The 19060-nt window shown below is 36.2% G+C and overlaps 1 protein-coding gene across 2 annotated transcripts in view; it reads right to left on the bottom strand.

The window, feature by feature from the left end:
• LOC149547846 (ferrochelatase-2, chloroplastic-like) overlaps positions 1 to 19060 on the bottom strand; it is a 77325-nt gene that overhangs the window by 12602 nt on the left and 45663 nt on the right. For both annotated transcript variants that reach the window (XM_089791889.1, XM_089791888.1), the window contains exons 7-9: positions 4061 to 4164; positions 3798 to 3924; positions 1203 to 1355 (exon numbers count right to left, since the gene is read on the bottom strand). In XM_089791889.1, the coding sequence (XP_089648015.1) occupies positions 1203 to 1355; positions 3798 to 3924; positions 4061 to 4164 (384 nt within the window). The remainder of the gene's footprint in view (positions 1 to 1202; positions 1356 to 3797; positions 3925 to 4060; positions 4165 to 19060) is intronic.

The following is a 19060-nucleotide window of genomic DNA, read 5'->3' on the forward strand; positions in this document are numbered from 1 at the left end:
TGCTGCTGCATATATATTGTCATTTGGACTGAAACAGTAATTTATATGGTGATGATTTTTTTTATGTTGCTTTGCTATTAGCATAGTGGTGTACAAACTTATTTGCTGCTACACACACACACACACACACACACACACACACACACACACATAATATATATATATATATATATATATATAAGAAAAAAAATATGTTTTTGTACAACTGACCCAAAACAAATTAGAACCCACCCCAATAAAATTTGAACAAATTTCAAACCCAAACCAGGATCGGCGAATTAGGTTAAATGACAATATTTACCATGCAAAGCTAAGTATGTGGAAAACTAATTGATAGCTAAGAGAAATAACATGGACGGGAAGTATCAACTTACTTGGTAAGCCTATCCTTGAGGTCAAAAATAGATCAAATAACAATATTTATCATACAGAAGCTTTTGGACACCCGTCTGATATGCATCCATTATCTCACACCATCTAAAGAAAGGAAGATAACAGGACCAGGAAATGGAAAGGACTCTCGTATTACTTAGTAAGCCCCTTTAACATTTAAAAAATAATCAATTTCTGTTAAGATGCTAAAGTGTTGCTAATGAAATTAAAAACAGCTGCATATTGAGCAAAGTAGACCCAAAAATTGAACTACTATTGTACCATTCTGATTCAAAAAGCAGTCAACATCTTAACAAAAATAAATATTATTTGAATCTCCAGTCCAAACTAAGAATAAGATCTTGACAAACTATAAAGAAGCAAAATCTGTCGGCTTGATGGCTATTGGAAAATATGGTGTATACACTAAGGCTAGCAAGTCAAGACACCTTGAATTCAAAAAGCATGCATGCAGATACGGCATTATACTTAACATAAAAACTCATGCCAGCTACATCATTAAAGTAAACATGGCCTATGACAGCAAATGAGTAACAGAAACATTTTACCGGCCATTTACTCCTTCAGAGTTATGGCTGCAGATGTATAAAGGCTGGTACAGCTTAAAATAGTCTAGAAGGATATGTCGTGTTCCATTTAATATAAGTTGTCTCCATTATGTGCAGTTTCTCTAGATGATGAAGCTGAGAAACAGTTTATCAAAATATGAAATTTCTCGTAAAGCAGAACCCCTGACATAGAATATCTAGGTACACACTGCACATTAAAAAACATATCCTCCAATTGCATAAAAGAAAATGCATTGTTACCTGATAAGCCAGAGTATGCTCATTATGAATTCCCCTTTCTTTCAACTCTTTCATAATTAGAGCCACACACTCCTCCATCTGTATCTTGTAAGGATCCCCAGCATTTTCAACATATGTAACCGGCACTCCATGAGCACTGAAAAATATCATCACCTAAGTGTATGTTTCAACCATCAGAAACAATCCGAAATACAAAATAAATTGAACTTAAGGGGCATATAACTCTAGTTCATTGTTCGCATATACCTGACAGAATGTTTAACTTGTATCATTTGAAGAAATAAATTTTTCATGCAACTAAGAAACAAATCTCAATTCACAATCAAATTGAATAATTATGCAACTTTAAGACTCAGCAACCATGTCTGGCAAATCAGCAAAGAAATAGAATTAACAGAAGATATAGAGGCATGCGATGGGAAATATTTCATAAATGATCCACATACTTAGGATGAAAGGACATCTGCAGCATCAGAACGTCTGACAGGTTTATCAAGAACCAAACTTGCCAGGCCATTTTCTACAGTCTCCAACTTGTTTTGCATTAAACAAGAGGGGCAGGTTTATAGAAAGCCAGTTGCATACAAATACAAAAAAATAGCGAACTTCATAGATTCCATAATGATCCAACACTGGGTGGAACCATGTTTCTTTCCCCACCACATGACTATTTCTGCCTCACACATGACAATTCACTTTCCTCCGCACAACTACTCATGTTCCTTCATTTCCTAAAGCAAAAAAAAATCTTTAAAGACGTGTGACGGGAAAATCGTTGCATAGAGGCATCCTGTAGTGAATATATCAAGTGCCAAGCTCGACAGGGAAACATAAACTACTGTGTCATTTTAGAAACATTCATTTTCTTTAATTATTACAAGTCTAAACGAATGAAAGTTAAAAATAAATTTCTAAAAAAGTTCAAAGATAATGGCATAGCTCTACGAAGTACACAAACACAAAACTGAGGCATGCACAGTGGTCAATCCACCATATTCTATTTTTTTACCATCAAGACATGTTTATACACTAAATTGAGAATTCCAAACCCAGTTTGTTGTGGCACAAAAATTCACCATTGGAAAATGTTTGCAACGAATTCTTGATGGGTTAGCCACATTTTCTCGAATTTATAAAAAAAATTTCCTGATCGTGTAATGCTTTGCTTTGGTGACCATGAGGAATATGGGCCACAGGTTGAGGGTGACATTATAAACTTATGCTTCCACTTTCCATTCTGGGTAATTCCAACTTCCAGCAATAAATAACAGACCAATTGTATGACCCTCGATTGAATTGATTATTGATATTCTACAAGATCGGTATTCACTTCCAGTTTCCTGAGTGGTTCAAGAGTCCTTTGCTTAAATATAAGGCTCCTTTCCTTTCAAATGCAGCTTCAGAAGTGTTCAAATCTCTCATCACTATCTATGTGCATTACTTCGAATCCATTTACTCAAATCCTTAATAAACTTATAATAGAGATTCCCCAAATGTGGCATGTAGATGCTACCTAACCTAAAAATTCTAGCAGGGATGGATGGGATGGCTGGCTGGCTATAATAGTAGGGTAGGGTAGGGCCCATAAAAGGGGTCCCCCCCATAAAATTCTAGGCCATAAAATTTTAGGCTAGGGGTTAGGGGGCCCAATAAAATAATAGGCATACCCATAAAATTTTAGGCCCCAGGCCCCTAGTGGGAGTATACCCACGCAGATCTATGGCATGCCCCCTCTACTCTCTTCTGTTGGTTTGGAGATCGGCACACCCAGCCCAGGGAATCTATCTGGCACCACAGAAGCAGATCCATGAGGGTCTCCCGCACCCCATAGGGCCTTCCGGTCATGGTCTTTCAATATCCATGAGATTTCTATGCAATGGAAAATTGTGTATATAAACCCATGTCACATGGGGACACATAACCAGGCCTTTTCAGGTATCCCCGTCCCCAACACATTCAGGGGCACAGGGAAACCTGGGATACATCCTCAAGGCCATTGCTGGGCTCCAATGGCTCCCTCGCCAGAAAATTAAAATGATGGCTAGCCATCCTATGAGCAAAAAAAAATTATCTCTGATGTCAGAAACCAAAAAATAAGAAGATCCTCAACAAGAGATATATATCAATTGCTTCAACAAAAGCAACCTAGAGATCACATCTATTTGTAGAAGGAGTCAATGCATCCCTGTCATTGAGAAAACCCACATTTATCTCACATTTTTGTTCCCAGCAAGATAGTTTTCCCTACCAGTTTGACTAAACATTTCTATACTAATGTGTTTTGCCCATTCTTTGTGGCTAAAGAGAAGCAAAATGCTTTCCCTACACTATGTTTTCACTTCTAACATGACGTTAGAATTGCAACAGTACACTGAAAAAACTATATTTATGCATAGCTATCACTTAAGCTTACTCAATATTCATAATTGTAGTATTATAAAGTCATGAAAACTGCCAATAGGAACAGCACAAAGATGTCTCTATTAATGAATAGGTAAGCCAATACATGCAAGGACAGCACTACATGCTTTCTATAATGAAAATGGATGAAATTTCAAGAAAATTATACCAGACCACATCTGCATGGATTCCTACCTTTTCTGCGTATGCAAAGCTCTGTAATTCTTTTTCTATCAAATTCGCCATTACTTGGATATATCCTTCCCTTTCATACCATGATGCTATGATCACATGCTGCAACCTGATAAGATAATCATCCTCCCTGAAATAAACAATATAACTATTTTGTCAGTCTGATTTAAGAATTTACTAGAACTACCATAGCCTTTAACTCTCATGGAAGTCTAACTTGATAACCAAAAATATTACAAAATTATATGTTGCAAAAAGCCATTTACCCAAAAAGACTTTGTAGAAGACGAATACTTGATCCACTTGTTGAGATTGAAAACTGAGGATAAAGTGGAAGAACCACAAGTTTTGTGATCTTGTCCCTCTTTATCTGCAGGAATTTACTTCAAGAATTTAGAAACCAGAATGGAGTTGAAAAAAGAATATCTCCATTCAACTTGAATGAAGACGACTGCATTGAGTTTGAAAAGAAACATTAGTATAAATTTAAATCATTTATTTGACATTGAACTACAATGTCATGCCCAAAATATAGGGCAAAACACACGCAAATTATTTTTTTTTTTTTTTTTTTTTTTTTTCGCTCTTTAAAGATAGTAGGAATAGGTTCACTAAGTTGAATAGTTTTAATTCAGTTAAAACATAGGTACACTGAAGATAGATACCAGATCTGCTATCGATACTAAAAGGATACAACTCAGTTTTTGAAACACATCATAAAGGGATAGATTGATAAATTTAAATGTCTCTTGTTAAATCAATTAATTAGATTTAAACGACTAATTTCATTTAATTAAAAGACCTAACACTTATTTGTTTCAATAACTCTTTCAAATATTACATCCTTAGAATGATAGTAACACGTACTTTTACAAAAAAAAATTCAAGTCCTATTAACTTCAATCAATAAATACAATTATTAGATGGAATATTAATTAACAATCCAACTAATTGATTTGGATGACGATTAATTAATATAAACTAATTATTCGAAATGTTTAAAGATAACATACTAACTAAAATAATATCTTTCATAGAATTAAATAAACTTTATTTTAATAACAATTTCATCTTACTCTATAGCCTATAAAGAATCAACATATCAACTTTATCTACTAATCAAATATTTTCTACAACTAACAATTTCTAATAATATATAAAAAAATACTTTACTAAATAAATAAAAAATACTTTAATTAAAACACATTTATCAACTTTCCATTATATAAAAAAAATATATACTAATATTAAAACATGGTGAACTCTTAAATTTAAAATTTTCTAAAACATACTTATTACACACTAACTTAAATTAAATTTTAACTACACTACACAACCTAACTTAAATAAAAACTAATTAAAACGAAACTGACTAAACAAAACCTAATACTAACTAGGATATAAAAATAAAATGCAACTAAATTTAAAACTAAATTAAAATCTATTAACTATCCTACCCTACGCATCCTACTCTACGCCTACCACTCACATGCCACACACATGTGGCACCCCCCAAGCCTAACCCCCTACTGCCACCCTTCCTAACACTAACCCCACGCGCATCTAAACCACGAGACGCATCCCGCCGTGCGGCGGTCTGCCGTACCCCATCCCCTCAACCCTCACGCGCTTTTCTAAGCGCTCACGCGACTATGGCGACTGGGCAACTTGGCCTGCCTCATACAACGAGGTTGGGCAGCCCCAAAATCCCCTTGCGCTGACATAAGTCTACGCTGGCAGAGGTTGTCCCCGCCCCGAAACGTGCGACCCAAGTCACAATAGGTGAGCGCATAATGATGGAGGGTGGGGATGCAAAAAGTAAAGTTTTAAATTTATTTATTTTTATTCGACCTGGCAACACTGCACGTAGCAGAGGGCTTAAAGTCCTTTTTTTTTTTTTTTGATGCAACTAGGAATCATGTAGGGCGATTCAATGCAAAAGTTTTCTAGGTGAAAAGGGTTGAAGCGAGAGTTGCTAGGATGTTTTTTTTGAAATATATGGTATAATACTCCTTTGTTTATTTTAAATTTTTATATTTCATGGTTTCCTTAATCTCCATCAATATCAAGCTAGTGCTAAGGTTGGGAAATGGGAGTGTTTAATGCCAAAAGTTTTATTGGTGAAGTCCTTGGGCAAAATGCCAGATGAATATATATATATATAAGTATTAATGAATTTGTTTACTCCCAAAAACTCATTTTCTTTGTTTAAAGAATTTAGTAAATCATTTTCTTAAAAGGAATCAATAGAGGATATACTCTGTTGCATAATGAATTAAATCTCCCCTCCATACAAACTCCAGAGAGCATTTTGCTCCTAGAAGTATATTTTTTTTCAAGTCTCTCTCTTTTGCAACTATATTGTTTTTTGTATCATTCTTTTTTTGAATACCATGAGATGTATTTATTTTTGTGTCTAACTTGATTTTGCCACTTACATACTTTAACAAGGAAGGTGATAAATTTGTTTATCCACAATGTAGGATTGTTTGTTTTCTCCTAGACCATATGAAATTGGATTGAACATTTTAACATAACCAAATTTCCTTTCCTTTTAACATATTTGAAACTTGAAGATTACATAATTGAAAAAAAAACATCACCATGTTATCCATTCCTCACTACACATATCCATAAGCTGAAATAACATAAGATACAATACAAGGAAGTATTCTCAATCTTTTCTCTTCTATTAATCAACCTGGTTCAAGGCTCCATCAGAAAAGAACCAGTAAGAAAACCCGACATCCTTACCAATATATCAAAATTTAAATACATTTTTGCATAATGTTACAATTCAAATGAATTCTCTTCTAGGTCTTTCACAAGAAATCCTTTCCAATATCTTCAATGCATCAAAGGAATCATGGAGAAGACAAGAACTAACCCGGGGTAAGACAACATAATATGAAGAAAAATTCACGCATGCATCCCCATCCCAATTTTGCACAATAGGTTCAACATTGAACCGGACTAGTGGGGAGGTGGATTTTCCCAATAGGAGACGTCTATCAACATACCATAACATAACCCTTTCGAGGCCAAAACTCAAGAGCTTCCATTCTTCCACGAATGCCCTTTCGAGGCCAATACAACAAGAATTTTCATTCCTTCTCTTCTTCAAGAATTCAAATTTTCAAAACATGGTATGTGATGACAAGTAGGGGCCCAAAACACCCTACCCTCTTTCCCTCTTCTCATCATGAGAAGAGACTCTACACTGTTGAGGTCCAACTAAGGCCCTTCCCCCGTACATGGCCACTTCTTCCCTATCCAACGGTGAGTAATGCCAAAACAACCCCATACAATCCCTTCAAAATTTCAAAGCAAAACATAAGAAAGACATCCAAGAACAAATTTAGATCCCTCCCAAGCAAGCTCAACACACATACAAGCAATACAATGAACAACACAATGCCTTATGCATGAATCAAAACATGAACAAAAGAGTGAAGAACCTCTACCTTCACAATAAGGTTATGGTGAAATGAACAAGTTGAGAAGAGGTTTTCCTTCCTTTCCTTCAATCTTGAAAACTTCTCTCTAAAACTAAAGATTGGGTAACAACCAAAACTTCTCCAAAAATGAATCTAAAATATGATCCTAACTCAACTAGACATTAGGTAAACCTCAAGGTGGAGTTAAAGTCACCAACTCATGAAAGAGACAAATCAATTTTCGCAATCAACCAAAAGTAAAGTTTTTGAGTGACCTTAAAAGTCAACCAAAGCAGCTAGGGGAGTGGAAAATACTCCCAACCCATACCCTTACCCCTAGGGTACTTAGATTTAATGTTTTTAGGCCTCAAAGACTTAATAGGGACCTATCAAAAGCTAGGAGAGTAGTAAGAACATTTAACAACCTTCAAAGAAAGACAATGCAAATTAGCACAAATTAGCAAGGGGTTCAGTTCCGTCTTTCCATTAGATTTCCCAGCTAAATATCCTGCTCACTCATTGCACACATCAGTAGTTCAAGAAATCACATGCATATATGTAAATTACGTATCAAAAAAATCATATAAATTTAAAACATCCATCATTCTAATAATCAGTTGTTTATCTCATTCTACTCATATTTTTTACCATTAAAATTGCATAATCAAAGTGTTAGTTCTGCATTCATTTACTTCATCGTTATACATGTTCATAAAGCATTAAATGACGAAATCTAATATTTGAAAGTAAAGTATCACACATCAAAAAAAATAGCATAATAATGTTCAGTGCATCAAATAGTGTCCCGACATATCAAGTCATGAGTATCAAAATAATAATTTATCAACTAAGCTATGATGGATCGAGGCGAGGCCTCACATACAAGTCTTCACATAGTTTAGATGTATGTGGCAAAAGGAGATAAGAAACATGCATAAAGATTCTTCAACAAAAAAGTCAAAAAAATGAAGATCATGGGCCTATTCAGGAGACAAAAAGGCATTTTTTAATGTCTTTACATAAGCCTGACAATCAGGGGACATAAAATAATATTATAGTTTTCTAGAATTGAGTTTCAATAAGTTTCTTCAGTAAAAATTGGGAATTAAAACAGAAAAATAGTATATCAAATAGTTCACCAAATACCCATTTAAACAAAAGTTTCTAGAGAAATTTCTCTAATAAAATTACTAAATATAGCTTCCATTTTCAGATCAGTTTTTGGAAAAGTTTTACTTTAAGGTTTAGAGGATTACTGTAAAAATGTGAATATCCCTGAAGAAAAATCACAGAAGAAAGGTGTCTCCATTCTTGGTTCTATTTATATCACAGAAGTGTCTACAACTTTCCTATCAATTATCCAAAGTGAAGATACTCCAATTTAAGTTAATCCAAATCCACATCACAATTACATTTAATGCAAGTACAAAAGAGGTTTTGATTTGTTCCTATGCTGAGCTATTCCCAATCTAATGCCCCACACGAATTGATAATCCCAATAATATACAATTCAGATGTTACATTAGAAGTCCCACAGATTCATTGTCCAAACAATATATACTTCAGATATTACAGATCACAGTGTAACTAATAAATGTCCAAGAGTTTGAGTCAAATTGGTTAAGATATTGGGTTCTCATTGTAGAGACCCAAGCTCAATTCATCATAGGGACATCTAAGGTGGAATCCTATGCTGTGACTCTTGGCTGGTATCTAAATAAAGGTGGATTTCTAAGTAGTGACTCTTGGTCTTCCGTAAGTGATTTTTATGTGTTTGCTTGAGCTTGTACTGGTCTAATGTTAATGCCCGTGTAAGCAAGACAATTGTAATTGATATTCAACTCAAAAAATAAGTGGAAAATAGAATGTGTAATGCTCAGCATCAGAAAGTTATAATCCAAGACAGACTGTACAACCAGGGCTTGCTTAGTGGAGCTATCTTTTTGTGTCCCATGTTATAGGATTATCTTATGTTGTTCCTAGTTCTCACCTTGTTTTATAAGAAAGGGTTCATTTGTACATTAAAAATCTTGTGTCTTGGATCTTGCACCCTCTTGTATGTTGTATCATTATTGGCAACAGAGCATTCTCTGTTGCTTCTCTTGTCTACGTGACAGGTTATTTGGTATTTTAGAAGATTGCTACTCCTATGAGTCTTTATGGTTACTTCAAGCTGACATCAAAGCTTTGATTCTTACAGACCCCTTCTCAATTTTTGGAGTGATTCAACCGTCAACATTTCGTTGGTCCATCCTTGGCTAGATCTGACCCCAAGGTTGAGTCCAGAAGGCTGAAATCTATATGGATCTACTAGTAACCACAATATACTTTACATTAGTCAAATGTAGTGTTTTGCTTGGCCTCCTACACCAATAATATGAAGTCCATATGTTTTATGTAAACATCAGAAATTTCCACAAGTACTAGCATCATCAAAATATTGCCAATTGCTGCAAATTCTTGTCTAGAAGTTAGTGAATTACAGGTAAAACATATGTTTTCAAAAGTTTTAAATATTATAAAATAAAAAATATACATCTGACAGTACCAGGTCCACAAACCACCATACCATCCAGATACGACAGGCCTGGAAGTGTCAGATCTGCATGCATACATGCCAAGTAAAATCCACAATCAAAGTTTTGTTTTTGCAATTACTGTCTAAGGGTAGTGCTAGTGCCTAGCACCAAGCATTCAAGCACCTAAGGTAGTGCCTTATGCATTTAAGGTTGTGCAGCTCACTCAAGCTATCTCCACTGTAGAATCACTCACAACATTGCCTATGCTCCTCTATAGTGGCTAGAGTGCCCAAAACCACCACCACTCTGCTCCCTTTCTAGCACAGGCCAGTCCACTGGCGGCCAAACCTTGTTTCTCTTGCTTCAAAGAGCTGATTTTCTTGACAAGGCATAACTTTTACCCATAGAGGTATTTTTTTGCATTCAAACATCAAAAAGATGGGTTTGCATACTTTGCGTTAGTACACGTATTGTTTTCAGATTTTACTCCAGATGCCTAATTTTTCAGCTTGAAGGTACATTTGTGTTCCTTCCTTACAACAAGTATAGTAAATTTGCATATGGGATCTATTTTTCGCAAAAAGTTGACTACACCATATAATTATGATATTGCTATCAGAATTTAACTGTGTAGTTTTTGAGTCAAACTCATTGATGAGTAGGGATTCACAAGAATCCATCTCTCATGAGAATAAATGAAACACTTAGCACTCGTTGGATCTAGGAGATGCTCAAAAAGGTGAAGCATCGGGACTTCTTGGGAGATCACCCACCCAAATACTACTCCAGCTTGAGCGCCCTAAAACATGAGTCAATGAGTTTGACTCAAACTACACAGTTAAATACTGATAGCAATATCATAATTTGACGACTTGTGGAAAAATATCTCCTACTTACACCATATAAGACAACATAAACTTAAGTACAGCTTTATTAAGGGTTATGCTAGCCACAAATTGACCAAACATTTTCCCATGCCCACCTCCATACAGAACCCAAAAACATCCATACATCCGCACCCACATCCCCCAGATAACATGATGCACCGGTATCTAGGTTAAGAGCATAGAAAATACCACCTAAACAAGAATCCTCCTAAGTCCAACAACCAACAACAAGCAATATCAATATTTTTCAAGTAAGGTACTTAATTCTTTTAAGTCTTAATTTTTATTTTTAAAATTGCTAGTTTCAAGTTCACAAACCACCATACCCTCAAGATATGATAGGCCTAAAAGTGTCATATTTGCATGCACACATGCCAAGTTTTAAAAATCCACAACCAAAGTTGTGCTCTACCTACGGTTTTTAGCTAAGATACCGATTCAGGCCTGGGTGTAGAAGCGGATCCAAACGGATCCCGAAATGGTCCGGAAGCCCTATGGAAGCTAGCCAGAAGCCAGCCGCAAGCTCTCAGATACATTTGGAAGCCCTACGGAAGGTGGCCAGAAGCCAGCCGCAGGCTCCCGGATCAAACGCATCCGGGAGCCTGTGGCTGCCTTCCAACCAGCTACTAGCCACGTATGGGTGAACGTGCCCTTTATTGATAAGGCCAAAACAACACTGCCCGAAAAGTGGTTTTCACCCAGGATCAATCAATTAAGAGAAGAACTAGCTACAAAAGGACAACATTTACCAGGGAATATATATATACACCTTAAAAGGATAGCATTTACCGGCGAATAGATACCTTAAAAGGATGGATTTATGTAGGGTCACAAGATCAATCTATTAAGAGAACTAGTTGATTTTCAAATCTATCTACAAAAGGGCATAATTTTTTTTTTTAAATGGGTATATAAGCTATAAAACGACCTCCCCTTGCACCGACTAGGACAACATAATTTTTTTAAGAAAAATGAGAATAGAAACTTTAAAATGACCTCTCATAATTCTCTGACCTACCCTTTATTTAGAGATGCCACCTTACTTGTAGAAATCTATCTAGCAACCAACTTTAAACTAACTCATATTACATATTATGGCTCCCAAACGCATCCGGGAGCTTGCGGCTGGCTTCCGGCCAGCTTCTGCAAGGCTTCCCAACGAATCCGGGAGCATCTGCAGGCCCAGCAGCCAAAAGGCCCAAAAAACCAATAAAAAACAAAAAAATCACTTAACTTGCCCATTCAACACATGTTTTAATTGTTGTGTTTAGGTTTTTTTTGCTATGAAACCCTAAAACGACCCTAAAGGTGAATATTAAAGCATTCACAACTCATTTTGGAACTTTGTTTGCACCTACAACCACTTCTCATTTAGTCTCTAGTTTGCATTGTCATTGTGAAGCCAAGTTCAGCATTTTCAAAGAGGATCGATCGGAGAGCAAGAGATAGGTTTCTCAAAGGAGTTTAAATCATTCAAGGTAAGTGATCAATCCCATTTGTGAGTATTTTGATGATTTTTTTTGAGTTTTTGATGAATCTTTTGAAGTTCTTGAAGAATTTTTTCAAGTTTTTTTTCAATTTTTTTTTAAGATATGTAGAAGCAAGTTTTAGTATCTATTTATAATAGTTTTTTTCTCACTTCTTTAAACTTGTATGCATGATGTTCATTGTTGTTAGGACCTAATTAAAATTTATTTCTTTTCTTATAGAATAGGTTGCAAAAAACTAGGCAAGAATGGATACCGGTGGTAGTGCTAGTCAAAGTTCAGTGGGGGGCCAAGGAGGGGAAGGGACTGATAATTTCAAAACTAATATAGGTTCTCCTTTGTGGAGACATACAACACGGATATCACAGGTTGCAGGAGGTGGCTCATACTATTGGAAGTGCAAATATTGTCAAAGTAACAAAGGAAAACCTTTCAATAGCTCATATTCCCGAGTGAAGCTTCATTTTATGGGCCCTGCTAGCAAAGGATTTGGAATGTGCAAAGGTAAAAATGGTACTAAGATGACTAGTGCATAAATACTTTCATTTGTAAGAGAACAAGAAGTTGCTGATGCATTGATCAATAGATCAAAAAAAGCTACCATCAAGATCCATCCTCAAAGAGCAAGATGCATGCACCCACTAAACCAATTGCATCCTCCCAACACCCATTCTTGCAAGTACCTATGCAAGAAGAGGATGAGGAAGAAGTGGGAATTTCAATCCACAAAAGAGGCCCACTGCACACCGCATTTAAAATGGATGCAAGAGACAACAGTGATGAAGTTTTGCACATTGCCTCTATGCGAATGGGCTTCCTTTCAACTTGGTGAGATCATCATATTGGAAGGAAACGATGGCAGCAATCAAAGAATCACTAGCTGACTACACAAGCCCGGGGTATGAAAAGGTGCATACGACTCTATTGCAACAAGAGAAGACACATATAGAGAAAGACCTTCAGCCAATCAAAAAATCTTTGAAAACTTCAGGCCTAACTATTGTGTCAGATGATTGGAAGGATACAAGAAACTGACCACTAATTAATGTGATTGCAGTTCCCCCCAAAGGGGCAATGTTTTTCAAGGTTGTTTTGAAGGCTATTGATTGTGAGGAGCAAGTGAAGGATTCTGAATTCATTTCTAGAATTCTCATCGAGGCCATTGAGATGGTGGGTGGTGAGAATGTGGTACAAGTAGTCACAGAAGTAGTCACAGACAATGCCAATAATTGCAGGGGTGCGGGTACTTTAGTTCAAAGTCGATATGAGCATTTTTTTGGACCCCATGCACCGTTGCACTCTTTTAACTTGATCATGCAAAGGATTGGCACTCAAATAGATTGGGTGAAGAAAATATACCAAGAGGGGGAGGACACACAGATGTTTGTGACAAACCACATGTCACAAACCATTTTTAGAACATACTCCAAACTAAAGTTGTTGAAGGCAAATTGATTTTTTTAAATTACTAAGTTTCATGGATTTGTAATTTAGTTAAAAATTAAAATTTATAATTATATTGTCAATTGTCAATTGACATATTATTAACTTGTTTAGGTTGCTGAGACCCGTTTTGGATCTCACACAATTGTTATGAAACGACTCCTCAAGGTAAAAGATGCATTGGGTCAAATGGTCATTGGTAATCAATGGGGCATATGAAAGGTCTCAAATTTAGAAAGAGCACAAGGATCAGGGATTTGATCTTGAATGAGAGTTGGTGGGCTCGTGTGGCATATGTATTAGATTTCACCAAGCCCATCATGACTATGCTCTGTTTTGCTGATACAGATACACCTTGCTTGGGGGATGTGCATGATGAAACGGACACCATGGTTGAGAAGGTAAAACATTCTATACAAGCACATGAGAGTGACCGCACACAAAGCGAAGCCTTACGCAAACAAGTGCAAGCAATTATCAACCATCGTTGGAATAAGATGACTACCCCATTGCACCTCCTTGCATATGCCTTATCTCCTAAGTACTATAGTGAGGAGGTAGTTGGTATGTCGGGTAGAGTTGCACCATTTGCAAATGAGGAGGTTGCCAAGGGGTGCCACAAAGCTCTTACAAGACTCTTCCTACTAGAAGAAATACATGAAAAAGTGAGCGAAGAATTTGGGCAATTTGCTTCGAGATTAAAGCATTCTCCATTTTCACTAAAGGACCAAAATAGAATGGGAGCTATCACATAGTGGTACATGTATGGTCAACCTTTTAAGCATCTTCAACCTCTTGCAATCAAGGTCCTATCACAAGTAAGTTTTTTATTTTGTTTTGTTTTAAACTTTTATGTTTACACTTGCATTCTAGAACTTAGTGTTTCACACATTCTTTAAAATTAATTTTCTTTTCATTTGTATGTTTAGTGACAACTATCTAGGTTGCTAGTTCTTCTGCTGCTCAAAGGAATTGGAGTACATACTCCTTTATCCATTCAGTAAAGCACAACTGGTTAGACTCCAAGAAAGCTGAGGACTTGGTCCTTGTCCACACCAACTTTCGTCTTTTGTCACGTAAGAATGATCATTACAAGGAAGGGGCAACAGAGTTTTGGGATGTAGCCCCTGAGTGTGCAGATTTGGATGCAACACTTCATGATCTTATTACAGTCGGAGACAATGATGATGATATTTTGGCATGTGGTGCATCTAGCATAAGTGGAACCATGTTTGGTTCAAATGATCTTTCAGCAATTGGAGATGATGATGAGAATGTGGATTTTCTTGCAAATCCCTATGATTCAGAGTCAAACTCTGATGCAAGTTGATTGAATCTTCAACCATTAACTATGTTTTTATTTTGTTGGAATCATGAACATGACCTATTTGAACTTACTGTCTAAGACTAAACTCTAATGTTGGACAAGCACATATTGATATATCATATGAATTTTGAAATATCTTGAATTTTGATGAAGGGTTAAGTATCACAATCATACTATCAAATGATTTGTTTTTGTATATTATATTATATTATATTATTTGTTTTTGTATATTATATTATATTATATATATATATATATACACACACACACACACACGTTTCCTCCCGCATCCGCATCCAAAAAAAATTCCCTGCATCCCAAATCCACTTTCAGAATCCGCATTCAAATTGGTAACTTGGGTTTTTAGTGCTAGTGCCTAGCAGTAAGCATCCAAGAACTTATGGTAGTGCCTTATGCAATTAAAGTTGCGCCACTAACTCAAGCCACCTCCACCATTAAACCACTCCACACCATCACCCATACTCCTCTCTAGTGACTATTGCACCCAAAACCATCACCAATATGCTCCATTACTAGCACAACCATAGACCACTCCAACAACAACCAAACCTCATTTCTCTTGCCTTAAGAGTAGATTTTTGTTAAAGCATAACTTTATCCCATAGAAGTGTTTTCTTGCATTCAAATAAACATCAAAAAACTCAGTTTGATAATTCGCATTAGTACAAGCAATTCTTTCAGACTTTACTCTAGATGCCCAATTTTTCAGCTTGAAGGTACATTTGTATTCTTTCTAAGCAACAATTATAACTTTGCATATGGAATCAATTTTTAGCAAAAAGACTACACCATAGAAACTATATAAATTATAATATAACTTAATTAATGGCTATGCTAGCCACAAGTCAACTACACTACCATGCACAATTAGGTTAAAGGTATAGAAAATACCACCTAAACAACAATCCTTGTAAGTCTAAAAACTGCCAATAAGCAATATCAATATTTTACAAGCAAAACACTTGTTTTCAAAAGTTTTAGTTTTTACAAAACAAAAAACATATTTGATGGTGCCAGGGTCACAAATCACCATACCCTCAAGATATGACAAGCCTAGAAGTATTTAACCTAAATGCGTGCCAAGCTGTAAAATCAACAACCACAATTTTGCTTTTGCACTTAGTGCCTATGGTTAGTGCTAGTGCCTAGCCCTAAGCAACAGAGCACTTAAGGTAGTTCCTTCTACAATAAAGGTCATGGCACTCACTCAAGCCACCTCCACCATTGGGCCATTCCACAACATTAACCATATTGCTCTACAACTGCTATAACACCTGAAACCACCACAACTCCATTCTCTTGTTGGCACAACCACAGGCCACCTCAATAGTGGCCAAACTTTGTTTATTTTGCCTCAAAGAGTCGATTTTTTGACAATGCATAACTTTCGTCTATAGAGGTTTTTTTTTGCATTCAAATAGATGTCAAAAAGCTGTGTTTGCAAACTTCGCATTAGGACAAGTGATTTTTCAGATTTTACTACAAATGCCTGATTTTTCAGCAAGGTACATTTGGATTCCTTCTTTTTACATGGAATCAATTTATGGCAAAAAGTCAACCACACAATATAAGACTATATAATATAGATAATTAAGGTTATGCTAGCTACAGGTCAACTACACATTTTCCCATGCACAATATAGGTTAAGGGCATAGTAAATGCCACTTAAACAACCATCCTCTCAAGTCCAACAACCACCAACAAACAAATTAAATAGTTCATCATCCACCATGCATTTGCAACCACAACCATGAATATCAATGAAAATGGCTACAAAAACATTTCACATTCTTCTGCATTTGCCAACCTATCATTTCTCAAGTAAATAGGAAAACCAACAAACACAACCTCATTCCAAGTCAACAACCAGTCAATGAACAAAATCGTCCATATTTTATTATTTTTCTGCAATTGTCCACTTCAGTAGCAACTTGCAACTCATCAATTGCACTTTGATAGCGAGTATCCCAACTTCCCTTCTGCAAGTGATGAAAATATTGACTCCAACAGTGTCATGGAAATGTTCAAAATCATCACCAAGATTCCCGTAGATGATTCTTCCAGTTGTAAACCCATTGTAGAATCATTATAATTTTTAATATTTTATTGTTGAAAGCAACTTGCAACTGCGCTCTATAACATAGCTCAAAAATGTACCCAAAATTAGAACCTTCCCAATTTGAACCACTTATATCAATCAGAGACATTAAATTTCCACAGTCCATACAAATTATAAGAGATGTTTTTTGAATTCAACTGTGTGATTCTTTTTTGCGTCAATGTTCTGGCTCACATTCTATTATCCATCATCAAGATGAAAAGAGAGAGCTAAAGGAGATAGAAAAAGTACAGACCAAGGTGAATAAAAACAGAGGGTGGAGGGAGGAAGGTTGCAAGGGTTCAACTGATAGAAAAAACGGGGTGGAGGGAGGAAGGTTGCAAGGGTTCAAATGATAGAAAATATGAATAAAAAGGGATCAAGAAAAACAAAAGGAAGTAATAAAAAAAATTTAAACATACAACAAAAAATAAAAGAAGGAAATTAAGAAGGGCTGACAAGAAAAACCCAAAGAATATATATACAAAATAATGCCAAGAAAGAACAAAAGAAAGACTTCAAAAGTTATTCATACAACAAAATTATTAAAGAACAAGAAAATGAGATTAAATTTGAAAAACATTTGGCTACAAAATGAAGTGAATATGAGTGTATGTGAGGGAAAGTGTGTATAAAGTGCATGGGGATGTATGAGTGAATAAGTGAAGGCCAAAGAGAATGAGAGAACAAAAGAAAAGAGATAAATGTGATATAAAACCAAAAAGTAAAAATAAGATTATTTTATTTTATGTCTAACAAGAGACCACAAAGAGGGTCTAAGGGGCTGAAAACATACAACCATGGGACAGCCAACAGCGTGCACACCAAACGGTGCCCGAGGAAAGAGCAACAAGTAAGAACAAAGAGAGAAACCAAATGAAGACCAGATGCAGAAGTAAACAGTTAACTAAAAACTCCTCGACATCAAGTAGTCTAGGGCAAGAGGGAGCCCAGGACCGTCTCTATGAGCTGCTTGAAGTGGAGGGCTGCTACAACATGTGACCAATGCAAGGTCTAACAAACCTGGTGTGACCCAAAGTTGAGGGGCCAAGTGACTACTTGGTGCATCTAGTTGGAGTAACAGGCATGAAGGAGGTGATGAGCTGATCGGGTTCTTTTCTCGATGGGAACTGAAGCTTTAAGGTGTGATCCCGGAGCTGCATGGCCTCCTAGATATAGAGCACAAGGCACCGTTGGTCAATGTATCTGTAGAAGAAAGATAGGGACCAACATCCCCTAAACAGGCATTAAAACCTCCCTCTAGTCTCATAATAAATCAGGCAACAGAAAATAAAATGTATCCATCTCCGCCTCCCCCATGTCACAAAGGCGGCAGATCCGATCATCCCTATGAATCTGGTGGTCTGTCTAAATACAGAACCAGTGGAAGCCCACTCTAAAAAAACCCAGAGAGATGCGAAGGCCCAGAGGACGTACCCAGCACCGGGCAAGGTAAGAGGGACACATGTGACCCCATTCTGCATATCCATATGGTGCTTTACATAGAAGGCCATCCTCGGCACAGAGGCCCCCCAAGGCAAGGTAAGAAAATATATATTAAAAAAAAAAGAGAGGAAAAAAGAACAAAGGGATAATCTGAACACTTTCATGCCATAACAGTCATTCACTTGCTGCCATTGTAATTGTGAATCTAAACATAATGATCAGAGGCATTATTCAGCTCACAAGCATGCAATGTTGCATACGAGGACAAAGGATGTTGACATCCAACATCAATCTATTCAACAACAAACAAAGACAAAAGTGGTAACATTGATCATATGCAGCAATGCCTTAAGCCAAATTGAAGATTTAAGCATAGAGTGAAAACTTGAACCCAGAAAATAAAAAATTCACAAGAAGCAAAAATAATTAATGCATGAGACACACATTAAGAATGAATTCGAAGAACAAAAAAGGATATTTAAACATGGTAGCATTACTTGAAATAGGCATTTACTCGGTGGACCCAAAATAATATGGATGGGATGCAATTACTTGGGATTTAATCAAGAGTTTAAAAGATGCAGCTAAATTCATTAAAAA

Source organism: Cupressus sempervirens, chromosome 7 (genome assembly GCF_028749045.1).
Source record: "Cupressus sempervirens isolate cs-2001-9-10 chromosome 7, ASM2874904v1, whole genome shotgun sequence".
Lineage (NCBI taxonomy): Eukaryota > Viridiplantae > Streptophyta > Pinopsida > Cupressales > Cupressaceae > Cupressus > Cupressus sempervirens.